This window comes from Hibiscus syriacus, unplaced genomic scaffold (genome assembly GCF_006381635.1).
Source record: "Hibiscus syriacus cultivar Baekdansim isolate YM2019G1 unplaced genomic scaffold, ASM638163v2 tig00111392_pilon, whole genome shotgun sequence".
Classification (NCBI taxonomy): Eukaryota; Viridiplantae; Streptophyta; class Magnoliopsida; order Malvales; family Malvaceae; genus Hibiscus; species Hibiscus syriacus.
The window spans coordinates 2,197,450-2,223,712 of NW_024063078.1; the positions used below are offsets into that span (position 1 = coordinate 2,197,450).

Sequence of the window (26,263 nt, forward strand, 5' to 3'; positions counted from 1 at the left end):
AAAAATTTTATTATAAAAAAATAAGAAATCAAAGTTACTTAAATATTTTATAATAGTGGTGGATTATATTAAAAATTTACGTATGATTTTATATTATGAAAGAATTTATAAAATTTTAGAGGCGAATAAAATTATAAAATTTTAGAGGAAGAGAATAAATTATCAATAATATATATATATATATATATATATATATATATATATATTTAAAATAAAATAGAATTTAAAAAATTCATAAAGACGATTTCCTTTAGCTGTCTCTTATTCCATCCAGGGGTCACGTGATTTAATTTGTTGGAGGATAGGATCAAATTGCCAGAAATTCGACGTAAAAGAAGAATTCAATACAAAATAGTGTTGAAGATATGCATTAATAAATGTTCAATACAAAGTTCCAAAGTTACAAAAATATTATACGTTTGAGATATTTTCAATCATTTAATAATAAATGTTTAAATATCTCCTATAAATATTGTGTTCGAACTCATAATTATCATTGATAATAATTATATTTTTAATCAACGAAGTCACTTAATTTATGCATACACCCTATTTATTAAATATGACTATAAATATCTAATTTTATCTAAACCTATCACTAGTCACATTAAACCAAATCTGACCTAAAAAAACTCTCACTCGAACCAACTTAAACCCTAACCCAAAAAGAAGATTTTAGTTATTTAATCATAGCATTCATCAGTCGTCTTTAAGCTCTTCTCTAACCGCACGTCTCACCAGCCTCCCACGAGATCACGACACACTCATTTTCTACCCAAACACAACAACTTCAAATTCTTTATTTTTTTCAACTTACCTCAAATTTTTTAATATAATTTATTCTATTTACAATATTAATTTAAATCTTGAACTTTAATTAAAAAATAAATATTTTTTTCGTTAAATCAATTAATAAATAAGTCAGGTTATGTTTTTTTAATATCAATAATGATTTTAATATAATTTGGGCCATTTTGGAGAAAAACATCATGGCCCCTAAATATTTTGGACGGCATAGTACAAAGGTGGTACATCGATGGGCTTCGATTAGTGTTATTTATACTATGAATGCAAGTTGATTTTTTTATTTATATTTAATTATTAAATATTAACATTTTTTCTTTTACATTTTTTATAATATATGAAAAACGAACGGGATGACAAAACCAAATTGATGGTCCTAATGGACACAATTGAAAGTGTAATAGGAATTATACAACATATCATCGTTTCAATTGACTTGTTTATTAAAATGCTTAGCTTTTTATGTGCACCTGTCTCCTCAATCACAAACTTCGATGGTAAATTCTCTTTCTATGTGGTTAAAAGAAGGGAACACATACGCATCCTTTTCGGAATGGTAGACAAATTGAATCGAACCATATCGACACTCTATGCTGACAAATCTTACTATCTTACAAAGAGAAAAAGGAAAAAAATAATGGAGGGAAAAACTTTTTCTTTTCTTTTCGTTGTGGTTGATATGACTAATGAAACATTGATGGAAAGGAAGAGATCAAATGTAAAGTTATAAAACATAATTGTTAATTTATTTTGAACATATTTTTTTAATAATGGTCATATTTACGGATTTTTTTTTAACTTGAAATGATACTGGATTTATTGAAATAAAAAAAAATACAATTTTAACAATGTAACTCATCAAAGAGAATTTTAGGGATTATGTCTATAAAAAAACTCAAACATGAAAAATATACACATATTTATTGGATTTTTTTTCAGATTTTATTCATTTTGTTGTTATATGATATCAGAAATTGATTGTTCGTAAACTTCTTTTTCTTCTTTGTAGTTTGATAATTGGGTGTTATGTAGAATCTACAAGAAGAACAACACGAATAGACTTCTAGAACATGATAAAGATGATTCTTTGGACAACATGCTCCGAACCGTACCGCCTTCGGTATTGATCGGCAGCCATCACAACGCAAAATTTCAGTTATAGACAAGTGGAACAAGTTTCAGCACATTGCTTGAAGCTCAAGAACATAGCCTGTTTGATGGAATGGTGGGGGGGGGGTACGAATAGGATTAACAATGGTTCTATTTCTCATCAATTGGGATGTTCAAGCTTTGAATGGAGACTTATCTATGGTTAGCCCTCTAAAATGGACCCTCCCGTCACTTTACTGGACCGAAGACGAAACCATGAGGCCTTCAATGAGCAAGCGATTCCAAGAGGATAGTAATGAAGATGGAAGCTTGGAAAAAACAGACGAGAATGGTTCTATCGCCACTCTACTTAGTCAGCTACCGCCAACCCAACAACAACAACAACAAGAAGCAATGTTGGGGGCGATCGGAGACGAGATTTTTCGTCCTTCATATCAACTTCAGGGGTTGAATTGGTACTCGTAATTCGATTTTCATGTAGCGGTATTCGATTGATACACCATCTACATAAAATATATCGAAATTTTCCGGTAGCTTGGGATAAAAGATTGGGGTTTTGGTTTATTAGGAAAGAGATTAGATGAGTTGGGCCTAATTGTTTCTTTAAGTGTAACATGTAGCTGCCAAAAATTACATCTCTTGAGGCCATAGGTAAATTTTATAATATACAGTTACATATTATATATATATATATATATATATATACGAGGAGAGATGGAAACTCGCCGTAGAAAACGAAAATTAATAATAAAACATGGATATTTGACAAAATATTTTGCTTTTTAAGATACAGCATTGAAATCCTTGTTGTAATTTGTACAACTTTATTATTATTATTATTATTGATGATGATTATGAACATTTTTAATAATATATTGAATATGATTAAATTTCTCACTTTTTATTACATTTTTAATCTTCTTTCTTATTAGTTCGATTTTTAAATTTGAACTATGATTAAATGCATGATCTCGAGAAATGTGATTCAAATAATTTTTTTAAAATTATAAAAGATGAAGAATTTTGATATGCAATTAAAAGCATGCAATGTGGATTATATTTACACAGTTCAACTAAAAATTGGCCACTACGTTATTACTGTGCTAAATTTCAAAGCTTCCCCTTTGCTTAAAATAGGATACATAAAATATATATTAAATTAAATTAAATTTGGAGAGAAAATAGTTTTTTAAAAAAGTAATATTAAATTGTATTATTGAGTAATAATATAATTAGAGAGCTATAATTATCATTATAACATTAATAGGTATGAATGCTCAATAATTGTTTGATAAGAGTTGAAATATATGGGTCCATGTTACTCTTTTTAACCATTTTTATTTATTATATAATTTAATAAACTAAATAGTCATGTTAATTTATTGCTGATCTATATAACCTACCTGACAAATATTCGGCTTAGAAAAAGAATTATAAATATTCATATCTAGGATAAGATTCACTTCCACATTATAAATTCTTTTAGTTTTATATATATTTCTAGATTATTAGACTAGTTGAATTTAATGATTAAAATTAAATTACTTATATTTGTAAAAATATATTTATTTCTTAAAATTAATTTTAATCATTTATATTTATTTATCCATTGATAAAAAATGTAAAATTTATTTTTTTTGTTTTGTATTAAGTATGAACGGATCCTATCTTTTTATATATTATATATATATTTCAATTATCAAGCTAGGGTTCTTTTCGTTTATCTTTCTTTTATTTGGTTGACAGATAGGGATATAAATGAATAGAGTGTTCGATGGACTTTTATAATTTATTATTTTCGGTCCTATCGTATTTTCGTATCAATTTAACCCTCGAAGTTATTCAATTGCATCATTATATACCTACCCCTAACTTAAAACCCTAAATTGAGGGTTTTAAGTTAGGGTTTAAGGTTTAAAGGCTTAAAGGTCACACACAAATAGAATATTTAGAAGATATTTATGTGTGAAAGTCATTTTCTTTATGATGAGATAATAGCTAAGTTTATTCCATGACCTAGCTAGGTCACACACATTGATAATATGAAATCATCTCATAATTTTTATTTTATCATTCTAACATGATTTTGTGTTAGTATTTGATAAAATTTACGCTTACTTCATAAATAATATTTCTCAAATTCGAATCAGTTAAGGAAAATATTTATCACTAAAATCATTCTTTAAATTTGATTATTTTACGAAATTAATTGACAATTATTATTTTTATTATTATTTAAATAAGCTGTAGGACCATTTCACTATCTTTGAAAGGAATCGTTATCTTAAAACCACACAAATTAAAAGCTCTTTAATTTCACTCCTTTCCAAGGAAAACGTACAAAACAACTTTTTAATAATATCTCACATCATTTACTAATTAATTTTGGAATATATTGTGAAATTAATTTTTTGAAAAAAATGGACTATTATCTTAATTTCGGACCTAACCCCATAATTACTTTCTAATGAAAATTACATATTATCTGTATGCGAACTCCAATTATTTTTATAGATTTTATATGATTTATATTTTTTTAATTTGACTATTTTTTCATAAATTTTGACATATTTGTATTATTTTTTCATATTGTTTGTGTTTTAGTTCATATTTGACGATATATTCGTATTTTATTCAATTTATCAAATCTAACAGCGGACCAAAAAAAATTAAGAAATTGACATTTGATTGTGGCTAAAACAAAGCAGCCTTGGACCATGGAGAATCTGAATTTTATAACTTAAACTCCAGGTTGTTCATGGCCCATTTTATTTTATTTTAATTTAATGCATCAGTGCCAATTTATGGTGCATAATAATAATGAAAATAATTAATAAACTTCATGGTTAATCAATTTGCAAAAGCAAAAAGAGAAAGAATTCAATTAATAGGCTGTATAACTGTGGGTGGCATAATGCTGATACAATTGGATTCTGATCGATTTTTAATTCGAAAGATATTATATATTTAAATATATTTGAATTTACATATCATTAGATATTATAATAATATCGATCATGACATTTATTTATTTTTATACAAAATCATATATAATAAAAGAAGGAAGATGCACGAATCAAGTTATTTTAGTGGTTAAAAGGATGATTGTTATTCTTATAGGTCCTAAGTCCAAACACCAGAAACTGCAATGGTATTTGAGCTTTCATTGTTAAATAGTTGAGAAACTTTAGAACATATACTACCTTATAATCACGCTAGATTAAAAAAGAAGAAGAAGGTATTTAACAAGGGATTTGCACAACCGCAAGCTGGTATTGGTAATGAGATTTTGGTTATGTAGTCTAGGATTATTATAAGATAATATTTGTTCATGATCTTTTTTAACTATCGATAACGTACATACACCCACATATCTATTTGCTTAAACCCATGATCTCTTAGGAGAATGATATTTACTTTAACCACATAAACTATTGTGATAATATCAAATAGAATAAATTTTAATATAATTGATTTAATGCATGAAATTTAATAAACTTGGCTTTTAGTGTCGAAGTAAAAAATTCATTAGTGGAGTTAGTGGTCCAACTCTTTGAGGGTGGTCCTTCATAATTTCACTACTAATATAAGCATTAATAACTCGAAAATCACTGCTTATAATCTCATTTAAGCAGGTGGGACGAAAGGTCAATCCACTAACTAACTGCGTAATAAAACTGGTTTAAAAGGACGACTTTTCTGGAAGGTCATTCCAAGTGGCTCTGTGGTAGCAGTACAAACTCTTATGCATAAGGATATATTAAGATTAGAAAGTGAGATTGTTAGTAGAATTAATTAGGTAGTCATTTCGCTTTTATTCATAAAAAAGCAAATAATCAAACCGAGTGCCAAACGAAAGGTAATACAAAATTTTAAAAATCTTTAATTATGAACTTCATCTTTCTATTTTACAAAATTTAAAATAAGTCCCTATATTTTAAATTTTCAAACTTTGGTCCTTGTGCTTGATAAAAACTAAGAGGTTAACATTGAATCTCTGACCTAAAGATCAACCGTTCATCATTTTATATAAATAGAATTAAAAACGAAGTTCATCTATTTACTGACAAATGAACTAATTTATCAGTTTTCATATAATGCAAGTGCTAAAATTTTGACAAATTATAGTAGATAGACTAAGTTTTTGATTATTTGTAAAGTAGAGGGATGAAGTTCAGAATTAGACCAGTCAAAATATTACAGTCATCACTATCAAATGGTCAAATTCGCCAAAAACCCAGTTCCAAGAATCAAAGAAACAGCCTTGCAAGAAATACCAAATAAAAAAAATTAAGTTGGCATCTATATAAGTTTCACAAATCAAAATGAACAAGACATGAATGACCAATTCACCTAGGGGTGTTCAAATTTTCGAACTAATTCGGTTAATCGACCGAACCGAATTAATTCGGTTAATTCGGTCGGCCACCGAATTAGTTCGGTCAAATAACGGTTAATGATTTTTGGATATCCGATTAACGGTTAATTCGGTTCGAAATCAGTTAATTCGGTTCGAAATCGGTTAATTAACCGAATTAACCCTTATATATTTTTTATTAATTTTTTCACCCCACTGCCCCACATCCTGCTACTCGATTATCAATTATTTTATGCCTTGATTTGTGTAAGGTATGGGCACGCGCATTGGCAGGTGGAGCATGCGTTTGACAGCATAGGAACTTGCAGCTAGGTGAAGCCTGGCCTGACCTACAATGATTTTTGTATGTTTGAGCCTGACCTGTGGCCTATCAAAGACTTTTATTTAGGCTTGGCCTGACCTGTTTAAAAGTCTGACCTGTTTAACAATAAACATTTAATATTTTTAGTTTAGTTATTAATTTTAGAGTAAAATACCTATTAATCTTAGTACATTTTACAAAGTAGTCACTCTAAATAGGCCAACCTATCAGACTTATAAGGCTTTTTAATAGGCCTAAGTCTGACCTATTTAATTAAATAGACTTTTAAAAGGGTTGAACCCGACCTTTTTACTAAATAGGCCAGCAGGTTAGACTTTATACAGACCAGGCCGGCCTAGCCAATTCCCACCCCTACTTGCAGCCAGCCATTTCTTGAATGTTTAATTCATTAATCTAAATTTTCTGATCTTCACCAGCAGCAGAATGGTCCTCCGAGCTTTTGGAGCTGAGCCAGTTCTTACAGATCCAGCTCGGGGTATGAAAGGGGCAGTTCAGAAAGCTGAAGAAATTCATGCAAAAACGCCTAATTCTTACATTCTTCAGCAAATTCTTACATTCTTCAGCAATTTAAAAACCCTGCCAACCCAAAGGTATCATTTTGAAATATTTTCCATGCATATTTTGGTTGTTGGAATCTAGGAGGTTGGAATCTAGGAGGGTGTCATGATCTGATTCTTTTTTCCTGATTTAGATACATTATGATACAACTGGATGTCTGGACCAGAGATATGGAAAGGCACTGGAGGCAAGATAGATATAGTTATCTCCGGTATTGGGACCGGAGGCACTGTAACTGGAGCAGGGAAGTATCTCAAAGAGCAGAATCCTGAAATTAAGGTTAGATTTTTTATGCTCAATTAGAGGAAATAAATTTTGATTTCAATTAATAGATCATGTTTATACAGTGTCTTATTGTATTGCTTATATTGCCCCTTATCTTTTTTGTTTAGGTCGTTGGTGTTGAAACAGTTGAAAGTGCAGTGCTTTCCGGAGGAAAACCTGGTAAGTTGTAATGTTACAGTGCTTCTTTTTCACATCGTTCTTCGTAATGCATTCCATTGTTTTCTACAATCTGTAACATCTAGCTGAGTAGTAGATAGGATCTATGTTACTATGACTCGGGTGTGAGTATCATCACGGGGTATATTCTTTTTCAAGATTTCCATGTATTTTCCTGTAATAACCAGCATGCTAATGTTGTCTTTAGTCTCTTAGCTCTGGCATTGTTAACTGAAACTTGTTTCCTTTTGTTCCTTATGCTAACGTTGAATTTTATAACAAAGTTCTACCTATTGATGAACTGCTGCATTTTTAATGTTCAAGGTCCACACAAGATCCAGGGAATCGGTGCTGGCTTCATTCCTGGTGTCTTAGATGTCAATTTACTCGATGACATTGTTCAAGTAAGTCTCAGTTGTACTTCTTTATTACGAATGATTATGTTTCGGTCAGTGTGGGATATAAATGCTATTTTATGTGGAAATGTGAAGAACTTGCATTCTTCTTATAGCATAATTTACACCCTGCTTTCTTATCATCTAGGATCAATACATATTATATGATATGTAGGCATGTAAATGAGCTTTCATTTTTTTCGATGCCATAATTCATTACCGGTTTTTGTTACTTTCACAATATGTTAATCTGAATCTATTGTGTGTTGAATATAAGTATTTATCCCATAAAAAATGTATTTCATTTTTTTATGTGTTTCATGTATTTGGACAATCCTTTGAAGATCATATTTGCATGCCTAAGTCCAAATATGTGTCGGACACTATTACTTCAACAAAAATGAAGAGTTGGAGCATCATAGATTCGTCCTACTAGGATTTATATATATGTATATATATATATTAGAGGATTATTGGGAAAGAAATATGATCATATTTGACATTTATGAGCATAAGCTGTCTTCGTTTGTAGCTTTCCTTCCACACACACATATTGCTATCGTTATTTGTTGTAATGATTGTTACTTGTATGACGACAGATATCAAGTGAAGAAGCTATTGAAACTGCAAAGCAACTTTCTTGCCTTCATCATCCACTTCATGTTCAAGAGGCTTGTGTAGTAAGTCCTGCACAAAGGAGTTAGCTATCTTCCTGATTGTAGCATCAGTAAAATCAAGCATTTCACCTAGCAATACTGCAATAGTAGCTGTCGAGTTGCAGTTAGCACAACCTTCATGCACCATTTATTTTGTAGAATTTCAAATTTGTTGGTTTGTTTGAACTAAATTGATAGATACAAATATCTTATTTTAATATAATGTTTGAATCAAATTAATTAGATATTGTAAACTATTTTTTTAATTAAAAAACTATTAAATTCGAAAATTCTAAAAAAATCAGTTAATTCGGAAATTAACCGTAAATATTTTCGAAAAAAAGTTCGGTTCGATTAACAGTTAAAGAAAAAAAATCGGTTAATTCGGTTAATGGTAGTTCGGTCGGTTCGGCCACCAAATTAACCGAATGAACAGCCCTAAATTCACCCACTCCACAATATGCAGTTGACCATCCTTGAGAGACAACCCACACAAGGCTCGGAAATTCCAGCACCAGCCGGAGACGTTGCGGAGGAGAAAACGGGTAGCAGGAAAACTTACATGAGATCAGCATCTTCATCTTCAGGTCGACATTCGAGGTGTACAAGTTCGAGCCGTCTGGGTTTGGCACCTTGTAGGAGGCATGGTTACATGGTGCCAAGGCAGAGCATGAGCAGATATGGTGCTAACAAGGAGGTATTGAGGAGGGCATTGGCTCCACCACCAAATCGGAAGATGACCCTCAGGTGGAGGAACTTCAAGCTCACACCAAGCAGGCTCTCTAATATGTCTATGGCTTAAGGTTCTACAATTTTATTTTTCCTTTCAATTTTCTTTAGCAGTTTTGACAGTAGGGGCAGTTAATGATCAATTGGAGAATATAGAGAGAGTATCGTGTAAATGATTTTATGATTAATTAGAAATTTTACCAATATATTAATTTATAATTTTTTTTTTATTTTTAGTAGGACTTAAGAGCAATTTTACCATTTTAGCTTCACCCCAAGTAAACCATATTGAAATCATAATATGGTAAGCAATAACACATTTGCAACCAAAGCCAACAGTTTGATGCGCTTGCCTTGAATTCAAGCAAAATGATAAATTAAGATTAAAAATTCGAATCATAATGATTATAAATTTAATAATTTAAATAAAGAGGATCGTCATATAATAAATTTTTATCAAATTTAATTTAAATTAATCAATCAATAAATCATATGTAAATAATTGATTCAATATATATATATTGAATCTTCACAGGCCAAAATAATCAAGTTCGGAATAATTCTTATTTGAAGACGTTACAAGAAAGATTAGGAATACAACTAAATTCAATCATCGTAAACATGCTTCAACGAATTAGAGGAGTATTTCCAGATTTATATAGAGAATGAAATTAGGGGTGTAAATGAATAGAACGTTAGGTGAATTGTTCATAAATTGTTTGTATAACATTCATTTATGTTTTGTTCGTTAAGCTAAATAATCGAGAATGGTCAAATTTTTTTTATGTTCATTTAATAATGAACGAACATAAATAGAGTTGTGTTCGGTTCGTTTAAGTTCACCAACAAGCTCGTTTATCGACTCGTTCATTTATGTTCATGAACAAGCTCGCTTACGCGGTTCTCCTTTCCTTTTATTTTTTTTATATTTTAAATATTGGTTAGGGTAGAGACTAGATTGAACACATGATAAAAATTGAATTTTGAATTGTGGCTTTTCAAATGAAATGGTAAAACTAAAAATTGAATATATAAACAAACAATAAACAAATAAATGCTAAACAAACAATAAACAATATGTTCGTGAACGCCAAATGAACACATTCGTGAACATATTCGCAGACTATAAATCAACGAAAATGAACACTTTTAAAAATAAATAAACGAATATAATATTAAAAATTTAAACGAATACAAATCAAATACAAAAACCTTAAAAAAAAATACGAATCTAACATTGTTTGTTCAAGCTTAATTCATTTACAGTGTAAATAAAACACGGCATTTGCAGGAGAGGTAATTTGGGCTTAAAATAAAGTCTTTATTTTTCAAGCCTATTTAATTGGGCCTAAACAAAACTGTTTGAAACATGGACGACGCCATTAATCAGCCCCAGCTAATACTCGGAGAAATCGGAGAGCTTAACGAGGAGGACGAAGCGTAAACACTAGATCCTCGGGACAATAGAATCCATCGAGAGAGAGAATTGGAGCATAAGCGAAACCAACACTCAGAATCTCACACTCGAATGAAAATTTAACCTTTTTCCTTCACATTTCTGCATTTGATCTATGGATTTTACAAGTTTCTTATAGATCGAAAAGGAAGAAAGAGAATGGCGAACTATTTAGCTCAGTTTCAAACAATCAAGAGCACGTGTGATCATCTCGTCATTGCTGGTAAATCCCTTTTTTTGCTTTTTAATTTGAATTGAACTCTTCAAATTTAGCTTTGGTTTTTTTTTTGGGAATTTTTATGTTGTTGGGTGAGTGGAACCAGGGATGTGTTTACTGCTAGATTTCTGATGTGGAAATCCTAAAGGTTATTGATATTTGTTGCTACTTTGAGATTTTAATATGATTTTTGAAATAAAGGATTGGTTAAATGTGAAGAGTTTAGTTGAAATGGATAATTGTTGGTGATCATGTGCTAAATGTCGTTGTTTTGAGCTTTCTTAGTTAATTTTATGAAGTTAGAACTTTGATTTTTATTTCTGGAGATTTCGTTAGAATTACAGTGAGTTAATCGAAGCAGCTATTAGCTTCGTTTGCTTGTATCAATGTCAATGATATTCTGGTGGATTTTGTTGCTTTAAATTTTTTGCTGATCCTTTTGCTTTTTGGATCGATTAGAAGTATGTAGTGCCGATAAAATATTGATATGTCAACTCCAAAGTTTGCCGCTTTTTTAACTGTTTGTATTTAGTAGTAATTTGTGAACCATGTGTTAGAACTATCTGTTATGATTCTCTCCTAGCTACAGATTTCTAACTATTTATTTTTGCTATGAACTGCATTAAAGTTGAAGATGTCAGTGACTTGTGGCCTACTGTCAAGAATAGTTTTGAAGAGCGGCTGCCATTCAAAAGAGCTTCCTTAAATAACAAGACCCGCAATCCCGTTTTTGTAGAGAATTTGCTGGCTGAATTCATATTAACCACTGATGCAAGACTACGTAGTAGATTTCCTCAGGAGCAATATTTATTTTGGTTCCGAGAGCCATATGCAACTCTGGTTCTTGTTACATGTGAGGTACAGTTCATATAGTTTATGATCTTTTATTAAAGACCAATGAATTTTCAGATTCATGACCACACTTTGAGAAAAAATAAAGATAGTTCTTTGACTTCCTTAATAACTTGGATCATAATTCTTCACGTGAGCCTGTATAATAATACCAAGTTGTCTGGGCAAACTTTTTGTTTCCATGATGATAGACTTTTCTTGGTAACTTCTACTTCCTTTTTTTCCTCTTCCATCCTTTCTTTTATTAGTTTTTGGCTTAATCTTTTTGTCCTTGTTCATTTTCCATTTTTCTTTTTGTTTTATTCACATTGTTCTTCCCAGGATCTTGATGAGTTCAAGACCATTCTTAAGCCACGCCTGAAATTAATTGTCCAAAATGATGAGCGTGAATGGTTTATTGTATTTGTTTCTAGAGCCCATCCAAGCAATGATAATGCCACTAAAATGGCAAAGAAAGTATATGCCAAAATTTGAAGTTGAGTTCAGCTCCAAAAAGAGGGAAAGGTAAGATTGCAGCTCTCTGCAGCTTATATATATTCTAATTGATGGCATGACTAGTATTTATGCTGCTGCTAGTGCTAATGACTTTAGCATTGAAATAATGCCGTATAGTTAGAACTCAACTGTTGGTTTTAATTCTAAAGTATGGTTAGAGAATATATCACAAATTTGCTATGATTTCCCCCTCCTCATAGTGTTTTTGGTTTTATATTCTGCCCTAAAGATTTGTTTCCTTGGTATGTGAAGCATTTTTTTTTGCATTTAACAAAGAACTTGATACTGGGTGATGTTTCACCCATGTTGTAAACCTTTGGAAAAGACAATATGGTGAAAGTTTGAAAAGTAGCACCCTTATTGAAACTGTTTTTTTTCCTTGTCATTTTCTGATACCCAAATTATTCTCCACTTAGGTGCTGCAAATTTGACGTTCATGGTCCTGAAGCAAATTTTTGGCAAGACGTAGAGGCCGGGATTATGGAGTGTGTCAGAAATACATTGGATAGACGCATCCAGTTCTATGAGGACGAGATACGGAAGCTTAGTGAACAGCGTTTCATGCCAATCTGGAACTTCTGTAATTTTTTCATTTTGAAGGTTTGGTCCTCTTGAAAGTTAGTGAATACTGAATAGGGCTATTGTTGATATTGATCCAGGGACAAACTTTATGATTTTCCATTTCTAGTGTTTTTCAGAAGGTTGGGAAAGAAACATGAACTTACCCAAGAGGCCCTAACTTAAAAGTCTATTTTTTTTGCTTTGTGGAATATAACCTAATTAAGCTATCAAAAACTATACATTTTATTCTTATTTTCTCTGACTATTAAGGCCTCATTTTCTTTTTCTTAGGAAAGCTTGGCGTTTATATTTGAGATTGGCTCATCTTCATGAGGATGCCTTGCGTGAATATGATGAACTAGAATTGTGCTACTTGGAAACAGGTGTGAAATATATATGCCAGTATCTCAAATGTCTGTTTTATCATGTTTCTACTTTTCTGCTGTACATATTTTAAAAATTTCTTGGTCATGTGTTTCCTACTAGCATTATGATTTTGTATAAATAAGAATTCCCTGTTGTAGTGTGAATATGTATGATACTTATAGTCAATATTGTAAGAACCAGACTGGTGGTCGAACCGGTTCCTGGTTCAACCTATTGAATGCTGGTTCAACAATAATTAAATAAAAATTCAGAAAAACTAATAAAAGGTAAAAAAAAATTAACTTTTTTAAAACCGGTTCAACCAGTTGAACTGCTGGGGTTTTGGCCTGGTTTCCGGGTTTTTAGCAGTTCACAACGATACACTCAATTTCTTGTTTTACCCCATCAGTTCTACTGGCTGAACCACAAGTCTGGTCCAGTCTAGTTTTGACAACCATGCTTATGGTCAACCCCATTCCATATGTAGTGTTTTAAGTTTTACCTACAATGTTCTTACTTAGGCAGCCCCAAAATATTAATGGGGCAGATTGTTAATGTTATATGCCCGCATACCTCGGCTTTTTATTTTCCAGTTCGGGATACTAAAGGTGTGTTGCTTCAGTGGTTCTCTGAACCAGTAGGGGGAGGTCCTCCTATCATGGCAGAGTTGCAGAGTTGTTGGCGATTAAGAGGGGGCTGTGTCTTATGGAAGAGCAAGGTTATGTTCTTAATAAGAGGTTTATTCTGGAAACTGACTCAATTAATGCTTTGAAGTGGATCAAGAATCCGGGCTTATGCCCCCCTTTGTTTCTATCCTTGGTGAACGATATAGTTGTGCTGTTGGCAAGAAAGGATATTATTGTAAAGCATATTTTGAGGGCGGCAAACTGGGAAGCTGATAAACTAGCTAAAGATGGGATAGGGTGATTCTTGGTTTATATTGGTTATGTTGTTTTGTAGGAAATGTTATATTCTGTGTTGCAAGGTTTTGGAGTTAGTCTTATGTCTTCATTTGGAGGTTTTGGAGTCTGTTAGGCTCTACCTATGTATTATTGTTTTTATGAATAAAATTTTCTAGGCACTCTTTTCCTTCTTCCTTAATCCTTCATGTTACTCACATAACATGGAGGATTAGAAGGGGTTTTTTAATGAGGCCACTATTCTATCAAAAAAAAAATTATTAAGGATTTGTCTTGAAATGCTCCTTTTTTATTTTAAATTCTGGTAGTTGCTTTTGGGCATTTCTTAATCTTATTTAATATATAAGTGCAGTTAATATTGGTGGGAAACGTAGAGAGTTCGGAGGACTAGACCATAGTGATGACCAGGCAGCACTGCTTATTCCTGGAAACAAACCATTGACACAGATTGTTCAAGACGACTCGTTCAGGGAATTTGAATTCAGACAGTATCTCTTTGCATGCCAATCAAAGGTTTGGTACTGCCAGCTCTTTATGACTTTAAGTACTTTATGTTGCACAGTCTGACTTTGAGACTAACTCTTCAAGAATGTGTTTGCCTATTGCCATTTTTAGAACTTTATCAAAATGCCATTCTCAATGAGTTATCAGAAATTGTATGGTTAATCGATCAACAACTGTTGCTTTTATTACCGAGCATTTTATATAACTGATTAAAACAATTTCCAAGGTATTGTTTTAGCTCCTTGAAATGTTCTATAGGTGCTTCTTTCTTGTCATTGTTTTATTAGTTTCAGATTGCAGTTGGCATGTCTGTGTTTGTGCCTAAACCATGCCTCACTGATCAAATTGCAGCTCTTATTCAAGTTGAATTGTCCTTTTGAGGTTGCTTCAAGGGGTTTTTCATTTATAATTAGTTTCTCAAAGGCACTAGAATTACACGAGGTATTTGATGATGTTTTCTTTTGTCTGAAACAATTTTTTTAACTGTTATATTTTCCTTTTTAAAAAAAATCTGAATCCTCTTCTCTTGGGATTATTGTAGAGTATTTTACCCTTCTGTATGCGTGAAGTTTGGGTAATCACTGCATGCTTGGTTGTAGTCAATGCAACCAATTCTCAATATATTGAAGGAAGTACGTCCCCTGAAATAGAAAGGGAGTTCTATCGCCTTCAAGGTGATCTTTACTCATTATGTAGGGCTAAGGTAATTTTTTATTTCTCATTTTAAATGGAATTTCATTTGTCATATTGTTGAACACCCACTGAAACATTTTGATGGTTGTGGCAGTTCTTGAGGCTTGCATATCTAATTGGATATGGAACAGAGATAGAAAGGAGTCCTGTTAACAGGTATGCATTCAAGTTTTGGAGATCAAATCCACTTTTGACTCAAAAGAAATTTGGTTACTTGCTTCATAATTTAAAGAAGGCTATGTCTTGTGGTCAAGGCTGATGTTTCACTATCTAATTGTATCATTTCCTTTCTTTTTGAGCAGTGCTTTATTGAGCATGCTGCCTTGGCCCAAGCCAGCAGTTTGGCCTTTGGTTCCAGATGCTGCTGCTTCTGAGGTGCTTCAGAAAGAAAAGGCAAGTAATTGTTCCACATTTGTAGAACTCGTAGACAGGCAAAGGGACGCATCTGTATTTTTGTAGGAAAAAAGTTAAACCATCTTAGTAAAGATTTATGTGTCTTTCCATCGGACAAGTACTGTAGGGCTTCCATTTCTTCCCATCTTTTATTTTCAACATTTGTAACATTATAATTCAAAGTTTATAAACAGCTGATAGGATATGGATTTATCGATTAGAAGATCAACAATGAAACATTATAACAGCATGGAGATTTGAAAAAGAAATAAATAGTGTGATTATAATAGTCCACCTTTTTCAGTGGCTTTTTCAAGGTAGATGCTGTTAATAGATTAATTTAGCCGCATCCATGTATTTTGAGGTCTGCATGCTCCAAATCTGCACAAAAATGTTGTTCCTTTGTGATCTTACTTTTTCTTGCTAAAACTTGTGAAGGCACTTCATGGCCCTACCATCAGAATAGTTGTAGGCTTTATTCTAATAATGACTATATTTACCATTACATCTATTTCACATTTAATCAGCTACACTTTACTTAATTGGTTCAGATGATTCTGCAAGAAAACCCCAGAGTCAAGCCCTTTGGCATCGAGAGGAAACCCTTGCCACTTGAACCTACTGCCCTTATACGTGAGGCAAATCGACGAAGGGCTTCCCTTTCTTCTGGAAGTTCATCCGAGATGTTTGATAGCAAACAAAGCTTTGCTGATGGGTAAGGAGATCTCAAGAAACAACACAATATTGCTTTAGCAATTTTTTGAACATAAGTTATTATAAGATTGAAAGTTTTCATGTCATGATTTTTTAACATTTTGTTTGTAATTAAAGGTTTTTATGTCAAGTAAATGTATGTTGCTGACAGATCAGCGACAGATGTATCATCAAAGACATCCCCATCAAGGAAAGCACAAGCAATTTCGACGTCTCATACATACTCATCTGCTGGAAATTTTGAGGGCTCTATCAATCGACCCATGAAGCTTGCTGAAATTTTTGTTGCTGCTGAACATGCTTTGAAGCAAACAATTTCAAATCCTGATCTGCAGAAAGCTTTGTCATCTATACAGGACATTGAGGTATCAAATTGAGGGCTACAAACATGTGGACCGTTCATGTTTCCACCTTTTTATGGGGGGGTTGGGGAGGTTGCGGAGGAAGATTTATTTTCTTTAAAAAAATAGCAAAAAATTTATACCAAAAAACTCTCCTTTGGTTATCAGTTAGAAGTATTTAGTTTAGACCTTTATTCATTTTATATTCCTGGATTTAGGTAATTGATGTGGCGGAGGACTTATATTCAATATTTAATCTACACTTTTGTCTCATTAATTCCTATTTGGGTCATGGCAGCAAAAATATATGGATCTTACTAAGGGTGCTGCTGACAATTATCATCGTTCTTGGTGGAAAAGACATGGAGTTGTCCTTGATGGTGAAATTGCAGCAGTCTGCTTTAAGCGTGGTAACTTTGACCTAGCTTCAAAGTCATATGAGAAGGTTTGTGCTCTTTATGCGGGTGAAGGATGGCAAGATTTATTAGCTGAAGTCCTGCCCAATTTAGCTGAATGTCAAAGAATACTTAATGACCAAGCTGGCTACCTGTCATCTTGTGTGCGGTTGCTTTCACTAGATAAAGGCTTATTCTCAAATAAGGAACGCCAAGCTTTTCAGTCAGAAGTTGTTAGTCTTGCACATAGTGAAATGAAGCACCCTGTCCCGCTTGATGTATCATCTTTAATTACGTTTTCTGGAAATCCCGGTCCTCCTTTGGAGTTATGTGATGGGGATCCTGGTACTTTATCTGTAACCGTTTGGAGTGGCTTTCCTGACGATATAACTCTTGATTCTCTTAGTCTGACTTTGATTTCTACATTTAATGCTGATGAAGGTGGTAAGGTATGGTTTCTAAGACAAGATGATGCTAGTTTGTTTTAAGCTATGTCATAGCATGATATTGACTTGGTTATTTGATGCATATTTCAGTTAAGAAGCTCTAGTGCCACTTTACTAAAGCCTGGAAGGAGCACAATCACCTATCCTTTACCACCACAGAAACCTGGTTCTTATGTCTTGGGTGTTCTTACTGGACACATTGGACACTTGGCTTTTAGATCTCATAGTTTCTCCAAGGCAGGTCCCACAGACAGTGATGATTTCATGAGCTATGAGAAAACGACCCGCCCCATCTTGAAGGTACCCTTTCTTTCTCAGATTTCAAGTACTGTCTCTCGTATTAATATCGATAAAGCTAACCGTTTCTAAATGTTAAAAAGTATAGCTTGGTGAGATTCCCAACTTTAGGATCACAAACCCTGGTTATGCTTTTGTTCTTTTTCTTCAGTCTTCTGATAAAACCTTCTCTTTACTTAGGTTTCCAAACCAAGACCTCTAGTTGATCTATCTGCAGCTATATCATCTACCTTGCTGATTAATGAAGCTCAGTGGATTGGAATTATAGCACAACCTATAAACTACTCCTTGAAAGGTGCTGTTATGCATATTGATACTGGTCCAGGTCTGAAGATTGAAGAGTCGCCTTCCATTGAGATGGAAACGTACAAAAGTGCTGCTCAGAGTTCCACTGATACAGCAAACACCAGTGATGCTAGGAATGATGATAGTGAAGACTTTGAGCAGCTAAGTCTCCTCGACTGTAAAATAGAGTTTCCAGATTGGGCCAGTGATGTGACCTCAATTCTCTGGATTCCTATTTGTGCTATTGATGAAAGCTTGCTAGAGGGTCATCTTCAGGTCCGGAAAAAGACTAGAGAATTTGTGATGGTTTTAATTTTGGATATATGTTTGTTTGTGTGCAAAAATATGTCTCTCTATTGTTTTCTGCATCTGTTGGCTAGATCGTTTATGTTATGTTGCGCACCATGGCAGGGGCCCTGCAGAAACAAAGTATTGTGGACGGAATGCGAACAATAGCTCTGAAACTTGAGTTTGGAGTATCAAACAATCAAATCTATGACAAGTACTATTTCTACTCATATTTTTATTTTTTATTTTTTTAGATTTGAATTCACACTCTCTCTATCTGAACTTTATTGAACAGTCTACTGTGATATGCAGAACCATAGCTTTGCATTTCACCGATCCTTTCCATGTGAGCACATGTGTTGCTGATCAATGCGATGATGGTACTTTGCTTTTGCAGGTATTATGTCCTTAGTTTTCGACCTCATTAGTGATTTTACTCTCACAATAAATTTTAAGGAAGTGATCATCATGTATGATCAAAAGACTATCACCTTTTCCGTCGGTTTTATATATGTCTAGCCCTAAAGCACAAGGCACTGGCATTGCCCAGGTGCATGCCTTACAACACTGCAGATCTTGTTGTATGGCATCTGAAAATGTGAAAATCTTACTTCATATAATATACTGACTGCATGTTGGATTAAGAATTTACTGTATGTACTGAAATGTATGCATATATCATATGTAAGAGGTTTCGATCTTACCATTCATGGTGTACAGTGATAATAAAATTGTGTGTTACAAATTTCCCACTACTCTTTGTACTTTTTATGAAGATTGTTTTGGTTTGTGTTTCTTACAGGTAACACTGCACTCCCAAGTGAAGGCCACATTAACTGTTAATGATGCTTGGCTTGATCTTCAAGATGGATTTGTTCATACTGGACAAAGTGATGGAAGACCATTTTCAACGTTTCTTCCACTCGAAATATCTCCAAATTCAAGAGCAGGGCTCCTATTCCGTGTATGCTCGGGGAAGGGAACTGCTGAAGGTACAGACATCTTGTTTTTCTAGGATAGTGTCAGGGTATAAGGCTGTAACCTTCCTCTTCGCTGTTCACATTAAAATGTCCAAACACTGAGGCTGTGCATTATTCTTATTATGTTATCATTATCGAGCCCTATGTCTGATAATATCGCTGACAAGTAATACTCCCTGCCATATTACCTTATGTCAAGTAATCGACCTCTTGCTTTTACAGATGAAAATAAGTTGCAACCTGAAAGCATATTAAACATCAGATATGGAATTTCTGGGGATAGGACCATCGGGGCGCACCCACCTGCGGTTACAAAATCAAATGATACCGAGGGTACTAGTCAGGATTTAATCTTCCGGAGTGCTCTAGTCTTGCAGCGGCCAGTCCTCAACCCATGCCTGGCTGTTGGGTTTCTGCCTCTTCCTTCTGATCGTCTACGAGTTGGGCAACTTGTTACCTTGAAATGGAGACTTGAGAGGTTGAAAGACATAGAGGAGAGCAAAGTTCCACAAAACGATGTAAGTCGAGATAGTCCTGTTCTTGGCCAAAGTTGGCCAAACCATGGACCTTTATAACTCATGTTTATTACATTTTTGACAGGATGAGGTGCTGTATGAAGTGAATGCGAATTCGGATAATTGGATGATAGCTGGGAGGAAAAGGGGGCATGTTTCTCTCTCCACAAAGCAAGGTTTACAAACTGTTTCCCTTTTCACTTCCAGAGTCAAAAAAGCACTCGTATCATCGTATCTGTCTCTGTATGTAATTGCCATTTTATTTCCAATAACAGGTTCAAGGATATTTATTTCCGTACGATGCATGCCACTCAATGCCGGCTATGTCCACCCCCCTCACCTTGGGCTACCGGATATCGACAATGCGAATATAAGCTGCAGTCCTGCCGGACCTCACCTCGTTTGCGTCATGCCTCCTGATCTTAGTTCATCCTTCTGCGTTCCGGCATGATCGTCATGGATTTTCATCATACAAGTCAATCTCTGGTCCTAAATTTTTCCACTACGTTCAACGAGAACTGTCACAGATTTAGATTTATACCAAGTTTAGCTCCATTTTTTTTTCTCCAATTGTGTAATGTGTTTTGGCTCATGTACAGAAGAACGGTGTATCATTGTTATACGCAGACCCATGCGATTCAATTCCATATGATTTATCACATTACAATCTCCTTTATTAGTAGTCTAATCATTAGGTAAACACCAGATTGGATTTTGCAACACTTCCATCCCTTATTTTTTGCCTAAACCTCATACTGCATCAAAATTCGATGATATTATTAAAAAAAAAAGACAACGACAATAGATTAATACAAAAATAAGTGCCCAAGTAATACTATTTTTTTCATTTAGGCAACCAAATTATTTTTCGATCAATTTAGGTGTCTAATGTTACAAATATTACTCTTTTCAGTGTTACGATAGTTAAAAGATCCTGTTAAGTGACACATATCGTATTCTGGTGATTTTGAAGATTTTTTATATAATAAATTTATTTTAATTTTTTTTAAAAACAAAATTTTTAAAATTATTTTTAAAATTATTAGAATAAGGCAAATGTCACTTAAAGAAATTTTTAATGACCGTTACAAACGAATCATTTAAAATTATAATATTTATAATGTTAGACGTCTGGATTGACTGAAAAATAATTTTGACACCTAAATAAATAAAGACGATATAATTTAGACATTTATTTTTATATTAAGCTTATAAAAAGAATCATTATCATATTAGTGGTTGCAGGAAGACACGTAAACACACATACACATGGAGCAATTAAATGTTAAGAGAACAAAGACAGATGCATTAAAAGCATGGGCTTAGATTTGAGATTGAGGGTTATAACTTATACACCAAATTTTTGTGACCAAAGCTGGAAATGCAGACAACACATGCCGTGATCGATGTGTTCTCTCTGATTTTTTGATGCAATCATTAATTATTTATTTATAAAGTATTCATTCAGCTTTTTCTTGCTTTGATCTCAAGAATTGCAAGGTCAGCAAAAAAAAAAAAATTAAAAGGGTGAATGCATAGATTCTTTGTCACCCTTACTTTACTCCATGAGCTTATCTTTGGGTAATATTTTATTTTTTTATTACTGGTTAACAAGTAAGTTTTTGAATCTTTGTTCCAACATTTTTGTACTGCATTTTCGGTATATGGACAAATTTCATAAAAAAGATGAGGCAAAATCAGACAGTATTCATGTGATTGTATTTTGGAAATGGGACATGGTTTATGTGGATGTTCAATTATGAGTTCTCCACATTGGCCAAGTGTTCACCATACATATGATATCAAAATAATAAAAAGTTATTGATATCTTTTAATTAAGCGATAAAGAATTTGATATTTCTCAAAATCGAAAAGAAAATTTATTTTGAATTTTAATTCGATTCAATTTAGCTCTATAAAATAAAAATTTTATCACTGTTGATCATCCGAAAAATGCTTAAGACGAGTATAAGTAACGAAAACTTTGATATTAAAATTAGATTTGAAAAGCTATGAGAAAGATCCCATGTAAGCTATAACTAAATCCCACTGAATAGAACATGTACCATTGACAAAGATATGACAACCCCCTAACCCTACACCGTTAACCACATCTAACGCACAACCTCCACCAAGTCCCATCACACCGACAAGCATCTGTTCTCCCTCTTTCATAAGCTGTAATGTTCTAAAAGATTATATTAAATAATTATAAAAACCTTAATTACATGCAAGTTCAAGTCAAATTAATTACTTAAAATAGATGTAAAGATGTTTCAACATTGTATTTGTGAAAATAAGATGAATTTATTAAAGGATTTTAGTAATAAAAGAAAATATTATTTTTTAGATGTTTTACGGCCTATAATTACCTTAATTAATCGGGAAAAATTCTAACAATTGAGATAAACATATCATTAATAAATTTATTTTTTAACAAATAATACTTTATAATAATCTCAAACTAATTAAAATAAATAAATTATTTCGAAACTTATTCTTTATTTACAAAATACATTAGTATATTACATAACATATATTATATTATATTACAGCCAAGTATATTTTCAACGAAAACATCTGGTTTGGCTTCGTCTCCCCAGAATCAAAGATACTCTCATTTTTGTATAGCTTTCATTTTCTAATCCTTTTTTTTTACTTTAGCAGTAATATTTTGAATTTGACTTCAGTAATTTCCACGTCAGCATCTCCAGTCCAAGCGGACCTCGCCGGGACCTATGATGTGCTGACTTGGCTTCCGAAACGACACCATGTGGCTGGTAACCATGAAGGCAGTTACACGCTCGGAAACCCTAATATCTTCCATCTTTAGTTCTTGTAACCGCCGCACGTATTCCGGCACGTGGAGGAGGTCCCACAGAACCCCCACCCCACCGGGCTTCAACACCCTTACCATCTCCCCCAACACTCTCACTCTCTCCGCCGCCGCCTCCACCGTCCTGTGGCCGTATTCTTTCCCCACGGTGTGCACAAACACGGCAGAAACCACCACGTCGAAGTAGTTGTCTCCGAACGGTAAGCTCCTCACGTCGCCCTCTCTGCACGTCACGTACTCCCCCACACCTGTTCCGGTTTTCAAATCACCATTTTCAGCAAAAATCAGAAGAAGAAAACTCAAATTTTATTATGAATTTATTATTAAACAAAATTAATTTAATGAGGAATGATAGGAAAACGAACCTTCCACGTTGGCGGTTCGGAGCGTAGACAAAGTAGTTCGTTTAGAAGGATCCAACCCGACAACCCGACCCGAACTACCGGTTTTCTTCAGTTGGGTAGCCACCGCATTGAGAAGAATTCCTCTGCCGCACCCGATATCAAGCGCCAGCTTCACCGTCGACCAGTCGTAAACCGATCCCACCATCCGCTGCGCCATGTCGTAATGCAACGGCCCGGCGGAATAAAAGAAGTTAGCCGCAGCGAAAAACAAGCATACAGCCGAAATCGCCGTGACGCAGCCGCTGAATCCGGCGGCGAAACGGGCTGCGCCGGGACTCGAGAGGAAAGTTTGGAAGAAGTGGAAGATGGATTCGAAGTAGAGAAGGAAGATAAGGGAAAGTAGTGAGAAAAAAACAGCATGGAATAGAAGGAAAATGAGTGTTTGCCACTGGTCCATGCCGTAAATAGCATAGATCTGAGTCCAGTCTCTGCTACTATTGCTTTTCCCCATTAATCTCTGCAACAACGACAACAAAAAAACCGAAAAAGCTAAAAAGCACGAAATTTGAAACAAGGGAAACACTTAAAATTAATCTGATTCACTGTGTTTGATGGGTTTTCGCTAAGTTTCTCTGATCAGTCAAACTTAGCTCATTTTTTTAAGGAAAATCTGTTGGGCGAGTGATCCAAGAACCGATCACTGAAAAGAGACAGAGAAAGAAAAGATAAGAGAAAACAAGGCGTCGTCTAAACAGAAGAAGAGGAGAAAGGGGACAAATGGATCAAGCTTTATGGTAGTGATGAAACTGCAAAAATGTCAGTGGTACTGGCATTCAGAGGATAAAATGAGAATGATCTCATATGCAACTAACCATTTATTTTTTGAATTTTCACGCGCTTTCAAGATCTTTTGTGGGTTGATTACAATTCTTTTGGGAAAGTTGGAACAATTATAAAAACTCAAATGGGTTTAGAGTTTAAAACTGCCGTGGCAAAAATGCACGGATTTTCTTAGAGAAAGAGAAAAATGAGAGAGTGAGATTCTGTTATGTATAATTCTATTTTTACCGGTGAATGGGAGATTTGTGAATAAAAAATTCAATCTTTTGATGTATTATTTTATTAATATATCGGAATTGCTTATAATATTAAATTTATTTAAAATATTATGTGTTAAATGAGTAAGGACAAAATATTACATTTAAGTTTGATAAAAAATGTTTATATTATCATTTGAAAAACCATTTAATTAACTCAACATATTAATATCAAATGATTTCAATGATTAAATCAAAATAACTATATCTGTAATGTCATTTTTTAATTTAATTTGATATTATATTAATTTATGATGAAAATAATATTACATGATTTTTAAAATTATTAAAAAATTATTTATTTTTTAAAATATTATAAAATACTATCCTCCCATAGAATATAAAATCATTAGCAAAAAGACAAATAATGAGTTTCAGCTACACAATACCTATTAATTAGTCTCCGCAATTGATGGTGAGAAATAATCTTAAGCGTACAACAAGGATCTATGGGGTTGATGTAACGAAACTTTTGGCCAATGCAAATCCAATTCACTACATATGAATTTGAATAGTTTTTTTAATCTAAAATAATACTATTATTTTTAAAATTATTATTATTTAAATACAATTGTTAATATCTGATTTACTTTTTCTTTAATAAATTTAACGCTTTATTTAATATATCAATTAATAATTACTTAAATTTATTATTTCTAATGAAAAGTGAAGAAAGTTGAGAAAAAAAGGACATGTAAAATAAATAAATAACTCAAAGCGTCCAACTAACAAGTGTGAGAAGAATTAAATAGAGTGGGTCCAACCCCACTGATAAAGGAAAGGAGAAAAGAAAACGCGGGAATGACAGACCAAGCCGGGCCCGGCTATGGCGGTTTTTTCTTCTCCTATTCGATATTTCTATATATAATTTACAAATTTAATTCATAAAAACTAATATTATTATTTTTGTATGTATTACGGATGTCTATAGTTAAGATTTTGTTGGCCAAATAGTATAGGCGAGAAAAAAGTTAAGGAATTGTAATGATAAATTAAATTGGGATTTAAGTAATTTGTTATAGTATTTTTCAATTTTGACTTGTGAAAATGATGAGTTTTATAAAATATATTAAATAATTAAAATTCATCGTGTAGACGTAATGAATTTCATATAATTTTCGTTTAATTCATATGATAAGTTCTATTTTTAATATATTTTAAAATAATTTTTCAACAGATACATTTTTCAAAAAAATTTCTTCCAAAATTTATTATATGGTTAACCTATTTAATAAATTACATATAGATTTATTCTAATTTTTTAAATCTAATATCATACTCTCTTTTATTTCTCCTAGAATTACTTCGTAAATAATATTTTTTGGAGAATTTATTTTGTAAGAATAAATATTCATATCTCCTTATGCAATAATCCAAAAGTTAAACACTCCTTGAGAAGTCACAATTTCTTAATATAAATTCACATGATTTATTAGAACTCAATTTATTATTAGTCATTATAAAATCTTTGGGTCAAATACCAAGAGAAGTCAAACCTAACATCTTACCTTTATTGATTTTCTTCTCCTTCTTCGTGGAGACAAAAACTCTTAATACCAATCAACCATCTTTTAACCAACAATTACGATTCTACATCCCTTGTGATGTTACAATCTTTAACAAGCTCACGTGACCTATCATAACTTAATTTACTGTCAATCAATCATATCTACTAAACTTGCTAAATCTATGAGTAACTATAATGATTCTATATTTAACACTAACACTAAATATAATTATAAAAGCTTTCAGTTAATATTACGAGAAGACAAACTTAACCTTTACTTTTCTTATTTTCCTTCTTCGTAGAAACAATAAATCTTAATATTAATTAACTATTATTTAAGCGACAATTATAGTTCTACGCCTAAATTA

The 26,263-nt window shown here is 32.8% G+C and overlaps 2 protein-coding genes and 3 pseudogenes across 2 annotated transcripts; 4 read left to right on the top strand and 1 right to left on the bottom strand.

Moving 5' to 3' along the window:
- The first annotated feature begins 1,483 nt into the window (after positions 1 to 1,483).
- LOC120160622 lies at positions 1,484 to 26,249 on the top strand (annotated as a pseudogene).
- On the top strand, positions 7,031 to 8,745 carry LOC120160728 (annotated as a pseudogene).
- Positions 9,109 to 9,569, top strand: LOC120160729. Its single transcript, XM_039171074.1, has one exon. It carries the CDS (start codon positions 9,125 to 9,127, stop codon positions 9,464 to 9,466), a length of 342 nt encoding a protein of 113 aa, XP_039027005.1. The 5' UTR covers positions 9,109 to 9,124; the 3' UTR covers positions 9,467 to 9,569.
- Positions 10,691 to 20,758, top strand: LOC120160723 (annotated as a pseudogene).
- LOC120160725 lies at positions 22,789 to 24,249 on the bottom strand. Its single transcript, XM_039171073.1, has 2 exons — positions 23,313 to 24,249; positions 22,789 to 23,195 (listed from the first exon to the last, which is right to left on the bottom strand). The coding sequence occupies exons 1-2, from the start codon at positions 23,800 to 23,802 to the stop codon at positions 22,813 to 22,815; spliced, it is 873 nt and encodes a 290-aa protein (XP_039027004.1). The 5' UTR covers positions 23,803 to 24,249; the 3' UTR covers positions 22,789 to 22,812.
- Positions 26,250 to 26,263: the final 14 nt, after the last annotated feature.